At 41.6% G+C, this 14,971-nt stretch overlaps 1 protein-coding gene across 1 annotated transcript in view; it reads left to right on the top strand.

The window, feature by feature from the left end:
• Positions 1-14,971, top strand: part of DIAPH3 (diaphanous related formin 3) — a 1,173,174-nt gene that overhangs the window by 563,754 nt on the left and 594,449 nt on the right. Inside the window, exon 20 of the mRNA XM_029602990.1 lies at positions 6,505-6,606. Within this exon, the coding sequence (XP_029458850.1) occupies positions 6,505-6,606 (102 nt within the window). The remainder of the gene's footprint in view (positions 1-6,504; positions 6,607-14,971) is intronic.

The following is a 14,971-nucleotide window of genomic DNA, read 5'->3' as shown; positions in this document are numbered from 1 at the left end:
TCTGAGCACCAGTAATTATCAAACTGCATAGTTTGATACTTTGGCCTAGATGAAGAGAAATCGCACAAAGATCAAAGTCCTGGATTTCAAAAATACAGATGTTAAAATGGGGAGGTACCTTGAGGGAGGAGCTAGAAGATTGGGTAAAATTGGATGATTGGAAGAATAGTGGACCAAATTAAAATGATCTTTTAAAAAAGACGACAAATCTTTATGTAAGGAAAGTAATAAAAACAAGAGGAAAAAGGAACCAATATGGTTCTTCAAAGAGGTGGCTGAAACAAAGGCAAAAGGATCAGTTTTCAAAAAGTTCAAGGGAACTCCAAAAACACAGGGAAGAATATCTAGTGAAGCTAAAAAAAAAAAAAAAAGAGGAAAGAAATGGGGATGGAAAAATCTTGAGTGGAAGATAGGATCACCAAAGATGTAAAGTGAGATAAAACATTTTTCAGATATTTCAGGGAAGGAGGGAGGACATATAGTGGTATTGTAAGATTGAAAGGAGACATGGGTTATTGTGTTGGGAAAGATAAGGAAGACATATTAAACAAATACTTTAGTTTGGTGTTCCATAAAGAATACCCTGCTGCTGGTTGGCAAGAGTATGGATGGGAATGAAGTAAATACAACCCCCATTTACTGATGAGTGTTTGGTCTGGAAGTAGCAGGACTGAAAAGTGGACAAGCCATGGGTCCTAATGAGATATATCCCAGGATACTAAAGTAGTTCAGAGAGGTGCTTGCTGGCTCGCTAAGCCTTATTCAATAAATCTCTGGAAACAGGCATGGTGTCACAAGATTGGCGGACAGTGTGGCCTGCTTCACAAAACTGGGAGCAGAGAAGAGGCTAGAAATCATAAAATAGTCTTACCTCTGTGGTGGGAAAATTAATGGAAACTGCGCTGATGGAAAGGATAGTGAACTATCTACAATCTAATGGACTGCAGGATTTGAGGCATCATAGTTTTATCAGGAAAAGGTAATGTCAAATGAATCTTATTTCTTTGTTCAGGTTACTAGAGAATTAAAGGACAAGCACTTGATGTGATCTGGATTTCAGCAAAGCTTTTGACACTGTCCCACATAGGCTCATGAACAAAATGAAAAGGATAGTGGAATGAATTACAAATTAGCTGACTGACAAGACAGCAAGAGGTGGTAAATGGAACATATTCTGAGAAAAAAGTGATAAATGGGGTACCTCAAGGATCAATTTTGGGGTCAGTTCTGTTCAGTATCTTTTTGAGTAATATAATGGAAGTTTTGGAAGGAAAAGTGTTTGGTTTTTTTTTTGACAACACTAAGATCTGCAGTAGAGTGACTATACCTGAAGAATGAAAGTGGTCTAAGAAAGCTCAAAGTACGGTTGAAGGTTTGGCAGCTGCAATTCAGTGCCAAAAAGATGCAGGGTCTTACATCTGAAGTGCAGAAATCCCAAGGAGTTCTGTTATGGGGAAGGGTGAACAATTGATGTGCTTGGATCAGGAATGAGACCTCTGGATGATTGTTTCGCCACCTTCATATCATCAGATATAATGTGACAAGGTGGTGGCTAAGGCTAATGGGATGTTGGGCTGCATAGAAAAACCATGATCAGCAGGAATAAGAAAGTGATAATGCTCCTATCAGGTCCTTGGTGAGGCCTCACCTGGAGTACTTTGTTCAATTCCAGAGACTGTATCTTGAAAAGGATGGAAACGATCCAGAGAGAGGCAACCAGAATAATGTGGGGTTTGCACCAGAAGATTTATAAGAGGAGACTGAAGGGTCTAAATATGTATACTCTAAAGGAGAGGAGGGACAGACTTTTAAATAACTGAAAGATATTAATGATTCACAATAACCAAACCTTTTTAAATGGAAAGAAAGTTGTAGAGCTAGTGGACATATGATGCTTCAAGGGGTTAGATTCGGGACAAATATAAGGAAATATTTCTTTACAGAAAAGTTGGAGGATGCATGGAATGCCCTTCCAGAAGAGGTAGTGAAGACAGGAACAGTCATTACATTCAAAAGGGCATGAGATAAACACAGGATCCCTAATGGGCTAAAGGTTATAAATGAAGAAAAGGGGTAACCTATGCTAAGTTACTACTCTTAAAATACAAAGAATGGCAGTTACTACCCTAGGCAACTTGCTGGGCAGAATGGATGGAACACTTGGATCTTTTTCTGTTGTCACTTATATACAGGACATTGTAGCCAAAGAGAAGTATAGTTCTTTAATGACTGCATCGAAGAAATCAACTTCTGAGAACACAGGAACTGTGCCAGTTATTGTAGATGTTTTAATGCTGGGAGAACCTTGACCCACCTTTTGGCACTGAAGCAGAAGAATAGTCTTAAGAGTAGAGAGCTTTCCAACTTGCAGTACTTGACATCTGAGAAGGGTTCCTTGGTTTCGGGTTTGGGTCTAAGCGGCAGCAACATTGAGTTGTTGGACGCATGCTTAAAAGAATCAGCATTTTTCTCCATTAGTGTGCATACCCTAGACCATAAAGCAGGGGTCGGGAACCCATGGCTCGCGAGCCAGATATGGCTCTTTTGAGGGCTGCATCTGGCTCGCAGACACGTGTCGCCATACTTCGCGGTTCCCCGCTGACCCAGCTGCTCCCCGGTCCTCCGCCGCCCGGGCTTAAAATGCTGTCAGTCCGGGCGGAACGCGGCAGGACAGCTGGAGTCAGCGGCACCGGCGTGCTCTCTTCTCCTCCCCCCCCCCCCCCCGCGGCCCGGAAGAGGAAGTGGAGAGCATCGGGTGCCTGCGCGGGAAGAAGAGACCACACTAGCGTGGTCTCTTCTTCCGCGCAGGCACCCGATGCTCACCACTTCCTCTTCCGGGCCGCGGGGGGGAGGAGAAGTGAGCACGCCGACTGGAGTCATCCGGGTGCCTGCGCGGGAGTCATCGGGTGTCAGCCGGGTGCCAGCGCTGGAGTCATCGGGTGCCTGCGCGGGTCTTCCCGCGCATGCACCCGATGCTCTCCACTTCCTCTTCCGGGCCGCGGGAAGAAGAGAGCACCGGTGTGCTCTCTTCTTCCCGCGGCCCGGAAGAGGAAGTGGAGAGCATCGGGTGCCTGCGCGGGAAGAAGACTGCAGCGCGGCTCGGAGGAAAATGAAAATCTTCAACCGCGGCCGATGGGACTCCGCCTTCGCCTCCGCGAGGGCTGAAAATGAAGGAGGTTAGCGTTGGAGGAGGCTGCTGCTGCCGCGAGTTCCCGGGGGGGGGGGGAGAGAGAGAGTGAATGAGCGAGCAAGCATGTGTGTTTGAGATCCTGTGTGTGTGAGAGATTGCATGTATGTGAATGATTGAGAGCCTGTATATGTGAAAGAGAGTATGTCTGTGATTGAGATCCTGCCTGTGAGAGAGAGAGCATGAATGTAAGTTTACCATTGGGAACCTGTATGTGTAAGTTTGTAATTGAAAACCTGTTTGTTTGAAAGAGTATGTGTGTATGATTGAGATCCTTTGTGTGTGAGAGAGATCATGTGTATGTATGATTAAGAGCCTGTGTGTATAAGTAAGAGAGAGATCATGTGTGTCTGTGTCTGATTGACAGCTGGTTTAGGTGATGGAGCATGTGAGTATGTGATTGAGAGCCTGTGTTTAAATGAGAGAGAGAGACCATGTGTGTCTGTGTGTGATTGAGAGCTGATTTAGGTGAGGGAGCATGTGAGTATGTGATTGAGAGCCTGTGTGTAAATGAGAGAAAGAGAGGACATGTTTGTAAGCATGTGAATGAGAGTCTGTGTGTGAGAGAAAAAGACAGCATGTATTTATGTGATTGAAAGCCTGTGTGTGTGTAAGCGTGAAAAGATAGACAGCATGTGTGTAAATGTGTAATTAAGAGCCTATATAAGTGAGAGAGAAAAAACATTTGTATATGTGAGTGACTGAGAGCATGTGTGTATAGGTGTGTCATTGAGAGCCAGTGTGAGAGAGAGCGCTGGTATGTGACTGAGAGAGGAGAAAGTTCCAAGCAAACCACCCCACCTCCTGCTAATTCAGAACAATCTCAGGACACCTGGATATCAAACGTTCCCAGGTATGCAGAGCAAAAAAATTTTTGTATCCTTATTATTTTTCATTACTGGATCTTTGTGTCTGCTATTTTGAAATATTTTGTTGGTATCTGGAAATGTTTTATATGAGTTTTTAATTATTGGATATTCCACTCATCAGCTGTTTCGAAATATGTTCTTTTTGTTAGTACAGTTTTACTGCTGATGATTTTATATTTCTTGATTTGTTTTATAAGGATGTGTGATGTTTCTTTTTTCCTTTGTTACACTGCATACAGAGACTCTGGCTTGTTGCAGTTTCCAATTCAGTTTTTGTCTGCATGCTTCTTGTTATGCGTTTTGGTCTCTTTATTCTATGTTAGGTGAGGGACAGCACGTGATTCAGGTGAGGTTTTCTGCTGGCGTGTAGTTTCTGTGTAGGACTCTATAGCAGCCTGACTTGGTCCGTTTTCCTAATAGGAGATGTATTGGTGTCTTAAGGCCTGGTGTAATATTTTCAGAGACTTATTGTACTTTAAAAGTGTGATCTTACATAAAATGCACACATTTACTTGTATTTAGTTTTAAACATATTGTATGGCTCTCATGGAATTACATTTTAAAATATGTGGCGTTTATGGCTCTCTCAGCCAAAAAGGTTCCTCACCCCTGCCATAAAGATTGAAGTAACATCAGATCTATTTCCTAAGTTGCCATACTATGAAGAAACTCTTTATCCTGGAGCATAGCTATGTCATGACAGCTTCTAAGGGTCTAGTCAGTAGCCATTAGTACTGCCCTTTTGACTTTCAGGAAAATGTGACCACATCTGCTTAGCTTACTTCAGTATTGGCCTCAGAGGTTTTGGTGATAGAGCTGGAAAGGAGGATCTCCTTGGCCCTCTCTCTGATCCTGAAATAGGTTCATTTGTCAGCATTGAATACTTCAACAGCAAGTGGAGTCCTTGTAACCAGAACAGAGTGGTTTGGTACCAATGTTGGGTTTTCTGTGCTATGATTCTACTTTGGCACCATCTCACTAGTTCAGCAATAGTTAGCCTCGATGACCAAGGTGTGATCTCTAATGCTCTTAGATACCATGGCTTGATGTTTAGTGCCTGCTCAGTCTTCTGATTCACTCTGCCACCATACATTATTTTTAAATGTTTAACTCTGAGCCAGATACTCATCACTGCCTAGACCCAGAAGATAGAAACTTTGAGCCAATCTGAGCTAGCTTCTTACAAGTTTGGATTCATTATAAAAGCCAGGATCTTGAAGCTGATGGGAGTGGATGAGAAGCTGCAGAGAGAGATGAGAAGAGCTACTATGTGGGGCGACTGCATCTGAAAGAGTTACATTGGAGAAAAAGACAGACACTGGGAAATGGGTCCAAAGCCAATGCTGGATAACTCATAACCAACATCTACAGGAAACAATACCATAGTTTTCCTCTGCCTCAAATACTGCTGACTTGCCGGGTAAGGAGGAGTTTCCTACTGGGAGGATCTGAAGAGAGTGCTGGCCAGAAAGAGAAAATTGTATTGGATTGAGGTAACTGGGGAGTGGGAAAATTGTTCTCAACATTGTTGGAGCTAGGTAACTAGTGTTATTACTTCTAACTCCATCCACTTTATTTTAGCCTACAGTGAGAGACTGTTGATTTTTGAGGTTTTGCAGGAAGCTATGAGATTTAAGTGTGGCGTTAGTGGTAAAAGGTTCCTGTTTGAGATGGCAGACAAATTGCATCAGTTATTGCTGAACCTAGACAATTAAAGTAAAATAATTGACCATTCAACCCTAGAGTTTCTGGGAAGTTCCCCCACAGCAAATATACCCAGGATTTATATAGAATATTGGAAAACCCAGTAGCTTTACAATAGGAAGTGTAGCCGGCACCAGTTATAAAATTGGAGTGCATTCCTACAGAGATGTTATGCATGAATCCTTATTTTTCCTCTATCTCTTATTAGGATAAGGTTAAGATCTTGCTATTACCATTAGTTGTTGCTTGCTTGCTTGTTCAGAGGTTAATTTGTTATGCTGACTGTGATATTTATAACCTACTTTTGTTATACCTTGCCTTTCATTTCCTTAATGCCAGTTATATAAACGTTTTTTAGCTATATTCTGTGTTCTCTTTACTTTTATATTTTATCATTAAAATACGTTTTTTAGAGAGTAAATATGTAACACAGTGTTCTCTTGATGTATACTTCCTGAGATCAAAATGAAAATGACAGTTGGAATGAACAGATGTTACTTTATTGGTTTGCAGAGTTTTAAATTCTAGACCTCTAAGTTTTGAAAGCTTCATACAGTATATACTAATCAGGCCACATGGATTTGAATCCATGAAAATATTTACAAACAAATGTATCCTTTCACCATGGCAGTTGCCTAGGGGTAGACCCCACTGCTTCAGGAACTGTAGATTAGTAAATTAATGTATAAGAACAGATGGAATGTTCTAATATTTTGAATGTGACTTTTTTTTTCATGCAATTAGAATTTAATAAAGCATATGCCTGAACAAGAGCATCTAAGTGCATTAGCCAAGCTTAAGAATGAATATAGCTGCCTGTCTGAGCCAGAACAGTTTGGAATTGTGGTGAGTACTTTTTAATTTGTTTTTCTTTTCTGCCTTTCATTTTGAATGTCCTTTCAATGAAAATTGCTTTTAGTAGTATTCCTTTATTCACTGTATGATTGGATACCAAAGGCTTTCCTAAGAAATTACTGAGAACTTCCTTTGTAGTTGTATCTGTTTCTTAATAATGGAATTAAATTCTTTCTGCGCTTAAAATTCTGGAAAAGTTTTGGCTAGAGAGGGAACATAGTTCAGAATCAATATATAGAAGATATCATGTCTCTCTTCTACAGCATAGACATTTGCATACCCATTTACAGAAGATTTTTTCTTAAATGCAAAGCAGAAGGAGTTTTTGCTACAAAGCCTTTACAGAAGGTACTGTTTGTCTTCATATCCTGTGCTATTTCTATGATAAATTTTAAATATCTATAATCCCTTTATCACTGCCCACCTTTAATGCACATATAAGATTGAAAATAGATCCCCAAGGTGACATAAGATACCTCGAGAAGGCATTCATGAATGGGGAAGTGTCTTATAGGAATGTGTTCGCTAACAGTTAATTTGGGATACTTCTTAAATGAACTTTTTTCGTTTTCCTTTAAACATGATACTGAGGAAATTGCAATTCCTGGTGCTCTTGAGATATATTTCATACTGTACTCTTACTATTTATATATATATTTATTTATTTATTTAAAATTTTTATATACCGGCATTCATGTTGCAAACACATCATGCCGGTTTACATATAACAGGGGTGTACAATGAACAGTTGAATAACCTATTAGTGTAGAAGGAAGCAGTTACAAATAACAAGGTAATAGAACTGGGAGAAGAGAAGAAAAGGGAGAGAATTAGGTATAGGTATTTACATTAGTAATAACATTTTTACATGTGGAAGTGGTAGATCTGGCTGAATAGAATTAATCGGTGTCCGGGAACGCTTTTTTAAATAGCCAGGTCTTAAGTCTCTTCCTGAAGGTTGGGAGGCTGGGCTCCTGTCTTAGGTCCGGTGGGATGGAGTTCCACAGAAGGGGGCCGGCTGTTGAAAAGGCCCGATCTCTCAAGGTAATGTGTCTGGTAGTTTTGGCTGGGGGCACTTGAAGAGATCCTCTGAGTGCGTCTCTTGTTGGTCTGGAGGAGTTATAAATTTGGAATGGGACTTGTAAGTCGAGTGGGGTGTGTTGATGGATGGTTTTGTATATTATGGAAAGAGATTTGTAGAGGATTCTAAAGTGAACAGGCAACCAGTGGAGATCTTTTAGGATTGGAGATATATGATCCCTCCTTCTGGAATTTGTCAGTAATCTTGCCGCAGCGTTTTGTAACATCTGAAGGGGTTTAGTGTAGGAGGAAGGAAGGCCCAGAAGGATAGAGTTACAGTAATCGATCTTAGAAAAAATGATAGCTTGTAGAATGGTTCTGAAATCCTGAGTGTGGAAGAGTGGTCTAATTCTTTTTAGAACTTGGAGTTTGTGGAAACAGTCCTTGGTGGTTCTGTTGATGGAAGCTTTGAGGTTCATCCGGTTATCAATTAATACTCCTAGATCTCTCACCTGTGTAGTAGTTGGGATAGTTGGAGGATTAGAGATGGAAAAGTTATCTGGGGAGATGAGTAGCAGTTCTGTTTTAGAGGAGTTTAAAACTAGGTTTAGGTTAGACAGGAGATGTTTAATTTCGAAGAGACAATTTTCCCAGTGAACCAGTGTTTTTGTGTAAGATTCTTTAATGGGTATCACGATCTGGATGTCGTCGGCGTAGAGGAAATGTTTGAGGTTAAGGTTGGAGAGGAGTTGGCAGATTGGTAAAAGATAAATGTTAAAGAGTGTAGGTGACAGTGAGGAGCCCTGAGGGACTCCTATGGATGCGTCCATTCTTGAAGATTCTTTGTTCTGTATCTTAACCTTGAAGCCTCTGTTGGATAGAAAAGATTTAAACCATGAGAGTGCGGTGCCTGAGATACCTATAGAAGCCAGAATGGAAGTGAGAATGGAATGATTGACCGTATCAAAGGCAGCTGATAGGTCCAGTAGAATTAAGAGGAAGGATTGACCTTTGTCAAGGCCCATTAATATGAAGTCCGACATGGAGATGAGGAGGGATTCTGTGTTCAGTGATTTGCGAAATCCGTATTGTGATTGGAATAGGATTTTGTTTTCTTCAATGTATTCGGAGAGTTGAGTATTGACAACTTTTTCTAGAATCTTGGCTATGAATGGGAGATTGGCGATAGGACGGAAGTTGTTGGGGTCTTTAGGATCCAAATTGGGTTTCTTAAGTAGAGGTTTGATAGAGGCCAATTTGAGGTCGTCAGGATAAAATCCTTGGGAGAGTGAGCAGTTTATGATGTCCGACAATGTTTTAGCGATGGCGTCAGGGATGGCCAGGAGCAGTTTGGTGGGGATAGTATCTAAAGGATGGGAGGAAGGTTTCATTCTTCTTATAAGAGTTTGTATCTCTAAGATAGAGATGGGTTCAAGTGTTTCCAGACCATTGTTGTTGAGGGATGACTGTTGAAGAGACTGGTAAAGAGCAGGGTCGGTGGGATTAGAAGGCAGATGAGTTAGAAGGCTGTTGACTTTGTTGTGAAAATGAAGAGCAAGTTCTTCAGCTTTGGATTGTGCTAGGTTGTTGGGAATCTCCTGTGGGTTGATTTGGGTGAGATTGGAGACATAGGCGAAGAGGGCTTTTGCGTCGAAGATTAAGTGGTGAATCTTGGATGCATAGTAGTCCCTTTTGGATTTAGAGGTAGTTGACTTGTATTGATGGAGGGTGGCTTTGTAGATGGATCGTGTATTGGTGCTTGGGGATTTGCGCCAGTCGCTCTCTTTCTGTCTTAGATTTTGTTTTAGCTTTCTTAGTTCTTCCGTGAACCATGGTTGTCTTTTGGAGGCGTTTGGGAGTGATTTTTTGGTTGTAAGCGGACATAGCTTGTCGGCTATGGAGTCTGTGATGGCTTTCCAAGAGCGGAGAGCTGTGTTCGGGTTTGAGAGATCAATGGATGGAAGTTGAGAGGCTAGGTGGGAGCTGAGGTCTTCTGTAGAGCAGGATCTTCTGTATGGGAAAGATGGTGAGGGCCCTATGGAGGAGGAGGGTTTTTTCAATGAGAATGAGGTTGAGATAAGTGAGTGATCAGACCAAGGGACCTTCTTGCTTTTGAGGCGTGAAGAATGTTTGATGCCTGGGTTAATAAAGATAAGATCCAGCGTGTGGCCTGCTTTGTGTGTGGGTTTGCTAACTATTTGTTTGAACCCCAGGGCTGAGAGGGCTGAGAGAAAGGATTCACAGCTGGATGATAGGGTAGGGTTGTCCACATGCAGATTAAAATCTCCTAGGATAATTGCTGGAGCGTCCAGTTTGATGAGGGTTGTGATTTCCTCTACTAAGGGGGAGGGGTCTGTCTCAAGGAGGCCCGGAGGGGCGTAGACGAGTAGGATTTGTAGTTGTTCCGAGGTGAAGAGACCCATTTCTAGTTTAGAGTCTGAGATGTATGGGTGCTGGATGAACCCGAGGTCTTTTTTGATGCAAATAGGAGTCCTCCTCCTCTTTTTTTCAGTCGGGGGATGGAGAAGATGTCGTAGTTTGATGTGGGAAGTTGGTTTGTAATTGCTGTGTCCGTGGGTTTGAGCCATGTTTCCGTTATGGCACATATATCTGGTTTGGTATCAAGGAGATAGTCGTTGAGGATTATTGATTTCTTGGACAGAGATTGTGCATTGAATAATGAAAGTGAGAATACAGTGAGGCCTAAGAGTTGGGTGATGGGTGTTATCAAAATTGGGGCGAATGATTTAAGGTTTCGGTGTAGCGCCTGTCGTTTGGGTTGTAGTATGAATGATCTGTTAGGTTTTCCTATTGCTGACAGGCTGTGTTGTAAAATAGGTATTGGGAAGGTGGGGAACATTTTAGCGTGTGGCGCTTGTGTTGTAATGGTGCTGTGCTTGTGGTGGTGATGGACCGGAGTGAGAAGGCAGTCTTTGTGAGCAGAGGCAAGTTGGAGCTGGAGTTGGAATGTAGCCCTCCAGGGCTACACGAAGGGGCACACAAAGGGGCAGGCCCCTTTGTCGTGCTCCTTCGGCGCGCGACGCCTAGCTGGGTGGGATTTAAAGCTCTGTAGGGCGTTATCTGGTTGGCCGGCTTCCTAATTTTGGGCGGGTCTTAGGGTGTATCCCTGATTTGTTTGTGTTAACTTTTTTTTTTTTTAATATTTTCGTTGTGTTCGCCGGATTGGGCCTCGGCGCGCGCCGGATTGGCCAATCCGGCGCGCGCGGCTGGCGTTGGGGTCCCCCGGGTGGGGAGGCCGAGCACTGACCTGACCTTCCCCCGGTGGGGCTCCGGCGCCGGTCGCGCAGGTCTTCGGTCGCCGCGGAGAAGGAGGAAATGGCGCCTGCAGTCAGAATTTAAAGCCCTGCCGGGCTTTAGCTGGTTGGCTGGTTTTTTTTCTTTTTAGGGCGGGCTTAAGCTTTTTTTTTTCCTTTTTAGTTCGCCGGATTGGGCCTCGGCGCGCGCGGCTGGCGTTGGGGTCCCCCGGGTGGGGAGGCCGAGCACTGACCTGACCTTCCCCCGGTGGGGCTCCGGCGCCGGTCGCGCAGGTCTTCGGTCGCCGCGGAGAAGGAGGAAATGGCGCCTGCAGTCAGAATTTAAAGCCCTGCCGGGCTTTAGCTGGTTGGCTGGTTTTTTTTCTTTTTAGGGCGGGCTTAAGCTTTTTTTTTCCTTTTTAGTTCGCCGGATTGGGCCTCGGCGCGCGCGGCTGGCGTTGGGGTCCCCCGGGTGGGGAGGCCGAGCACTGACCTGACCTTCCCCCGGTGGGGCTCCGGCGCCGGTCACGCAGGTGTTCGGTCGCCGCGGAGAAGGAGGAAATGGCGCCTGCAGTCAGAATTTAAAGCCCTGCCGGGCTTTAGCTGGTTGGCTGGTTTTTTTTCTTTTTAGGGCGGGCTTAAGCTTTTTTTTTTCCTTTTTAGTTCGCCGGATTGGGCCTCGGCGCGCGCGGCTGGCGTTGGGGTCCCCGGGTGGGGAGGCCGAGCACTGACCTGACCTTCCCCCGGTGGGGCTCCGGCGCCGGTCGCGCAGGTCTTCGGTCGCCGCGGAGAAGGAGGAAATGGCGCCTGCAGTCAGAATTTAAAGCCCTGCCGGGCTTTAGCTGGTTGGCTGGTTTTTTTTCTTTTTAGGGCGGGCTTAAGCTTTTTTTTTCCTTTTTAGTTCGCCGGATTGGGCCTCGGCGCGCGCGGCTGGCGTTGGGGTCCCCCGGGTGGGGAGGCCGAGCACTGACCTGACCTTCCCCCGGTGGGGCTCCGGCGCCGGTCGCGCAGGTCTTCGGTCGCCGCGGAGAAGAAGGAAATGGCGCCTGCAGTCAGAATTTAAAGCCCTGCCGGGCTTTAGCTGGTTGGCTGGTTTTTTTTCTTTTTAGGGCGGGCTTAAGCTTTTTTTTTCCTTTTTAGTTCGCTCAACTCAACTCAACTCAAACTTTTCCTATTTTAGTTTTACAGTATTAATACATTGAATTCCTTTGCTTCTACTTCCATCCCAGCCCTTATTTTTCATTACTCCCTCTTGTTATCCTATGCCCCTTAAAGGCTTCTGGGTCTACTTTTTATTTTTATTATCCTTATCTCTAGCCCTTTTCCCTTGTCTGCACCAGTATTGCAACTATCACCATCCTCTTCCTCTATCCTTATCCCTCTTGAACATTTTTCGATTTATTCAGATTGAGTAAACTTGTGAGTAGTAGAGCCAATCAGGGCTTCAGTCTTTGCTACTTGGTCTTTGATTAATGGTACTGGTCACAGGTTTCACACTTATGCCAATTCACCTTTTGTATGTATGTGGTATTTCTACAATAATTTTGTTTGTACTCAGATTATAAGTTCTTAGTAATCATTTGACTTGTAATAATTTTTTGCTCATATGCTCTCTATTCATAGCTATAACATTATGAAAAATCAGCTAATCTTTCCCATAGTTCAAGAAAATTAGCTTTTTTGTAAGATGGCTTGCTATACTTTTCTTTCCAAAGTGAATGATTTAAAACCAGTCACTATTTTTCTTTTATGTGTTTCATGCCTATGTTTTTTATAAGTTTATCCTGATTTTGCATTATTTGCCTGTAAAGTGAACACTTTAAGCAACAAAATGCTGCCCAGATATATTTTTCTCATTATACTGGTTTATTCTTCATATGGATCAGATCAAGAATTATTGAAAGATCACTTTGGGCTGCATGAGCCACAAACATGTCCTTAGATTGAGATCTAGCTAAGTTGTATCATTGCGTCCACTGATCAACCCATTTACTTGCTAAAGCAGAATAATAGCAGAAAAGGCCTACTTTATAAAATGAATTCCTGTGTAGAAATCAGTTGACCAAGATACAGCTTCAAGGCACTAACCAAGGAGTAATAATTATTACACCATTTACCAATCAATACCAAAATACAACCACAAAAATAGTGTTTAAAATATTAATTTTTATTATAATATACATCACATAACATAAAATATCACACCATTATACATTAACCCTAAAAAATCTCCCCAAAAATTTCTGCCAAATAAAAGTTCTCAGTTTAGTATATAGTCTGCAGCTAAGCTGTTCATATCATTCCTTACCAGTGAAATATTTTACTGATAGGTTGGAAAATTATCACATCTCCATAATTTATGAATGACTGGAATTCTGAACTTTTTTATTCACTGCCTTAAAGATATCAGTCATACATAGAAACTTTAAAACAGTGGTCACTATAAAAACTATATTTTCCCCCTACCAATTAAGAGTATATATTGCATGTATGTGTTTTGTTAACTCTACTACAGGTATTGAATGCACCTAAAAATACCTGTTTGTAACTGGTACCTAATTTATCAAACACTACAAAATGTAACAAAATGTTTATGTATTTTTAGTTAAGAATGAAATTTGTAAATTTATAAAAAAAAACAAAAAAACAAAACAACCTGTAAACCATTTTAGAATAACATGAAGAAACATTTTCAGCTACTATGGCAGATGTCATCGAACTTCTGCTGGTTTCTCTGCCAAAACAGAAGTTTGCTGTTCAAGAGAATGTAATAGGATTGATTATTACATTAAAGATATCCATAACAGTGACAATAATTCAGCTAACCTTTTAAAAGCAGCAGTACTAGACATATATTTTTGGTTTAGTGCCATTTTTCAAAAGGTTGTTTATAACATAAAATATATTTTATTTAAATATCCAGTTGATAAAATTCCAAAAGAGAAAATTAACCAGGTGTGGTGCTATATACCACTTTGTAAAAAGAAAATAGTACCAGAAACGAGATCAAAGTAATAAAGTAAAACACAAGACAGCTTAAAAAGGCAAATTGGTATTATACAGGATATATCTAGACGGGCTTTAGAAATCAGTATAATCATTAAGAATGAATAATAGTAAACTGATCAGTATTTTATAGTACTGGACTGAAAAAAAATAAAGCAAACTTCTACATTTGGGGGAAAAATCCCACTATTACTTGTACATTTGTAAAATGTTCAATGTCTGGGCCCTAGTGACTGATGTCTTAATAAAAACTTCCTATAAGGGAGATTTTTTAGGGTTGATGTATAATGGTGTGACAAGATACAGCTTCAATATGATATTGGGGTAAAATTTTAAAAAGCGTTTAGTAGAATGTGTGAGAATTCTGTGCTTAAGGTTAATGAAAAGCGTACTATTGTGAAATTTATTTCCTTACTACATGGAAAATGTGATACTTACATTATAGTACAATTTCAGAATTTAAGCCAGAACATTTTGAGAACACTCCTAGAAATGTGCACTTAATTTAAATTTCCTATCAACCAAAGAATGGAGACTAAACAAAACCTCAGTCACTCTAAACAAATACCGAACGTATCTAGCACAATATAAATATTCCATCAGCAATGCAAAAAAAGAATATGTCTAAAAAAAAAAATCAACAAAATTCATCACAACCCCAGAAAGCTCTTCTCAGTTGTACAATACCTCACAAAGACAACTCAGAAAGCTACTTCCACATCATACAAAAGCGACAATTTTGCTGAATTCTTTAACAAAATACTAAGCCTAATACAATCCAACTTCATTGATAACACCCAAGCCATAAATCTGAACACTAAAGTAAAATCAAAATGGATCAACTTTGACACCTCCTCCACCATCCAGATCCAATCATTCATCATGAAAATGAATCTTGCCAACCACCCTCTGGATAGCATCCACATAACAAGCCTCAAGACAATCGAACCTACTATAACAAAATTAATCACCAAGATCGTCAATCTATCTCTTGCTGAAGGAAGTTACTCCAATTGTCTCAAATCAGCTATAATCAAACCTATATTAAAAAAGAATAACCTTGACCCAAATAACCT

The sequence above is a fragment of the Rhinatrema bivittatum genome, chromosome 5, assembly GCF_901001135.1.
Source record: "Rhinatrema bivittatum chromosome 5, aRhiBiv1.1, whole genome shotgun sequence".
Lineage (NCBI taxonomy): Eukaryota > Metazoa > Chordata > Amphibia > Gymnophiona > Rhinatrematidae > Rhinatrema > Rhinatrema bivittatum.
Note: the sequence above shows the minus strand (reverse complement) of the source record. Positions and strands in the feature narration are given on the sequence as shown.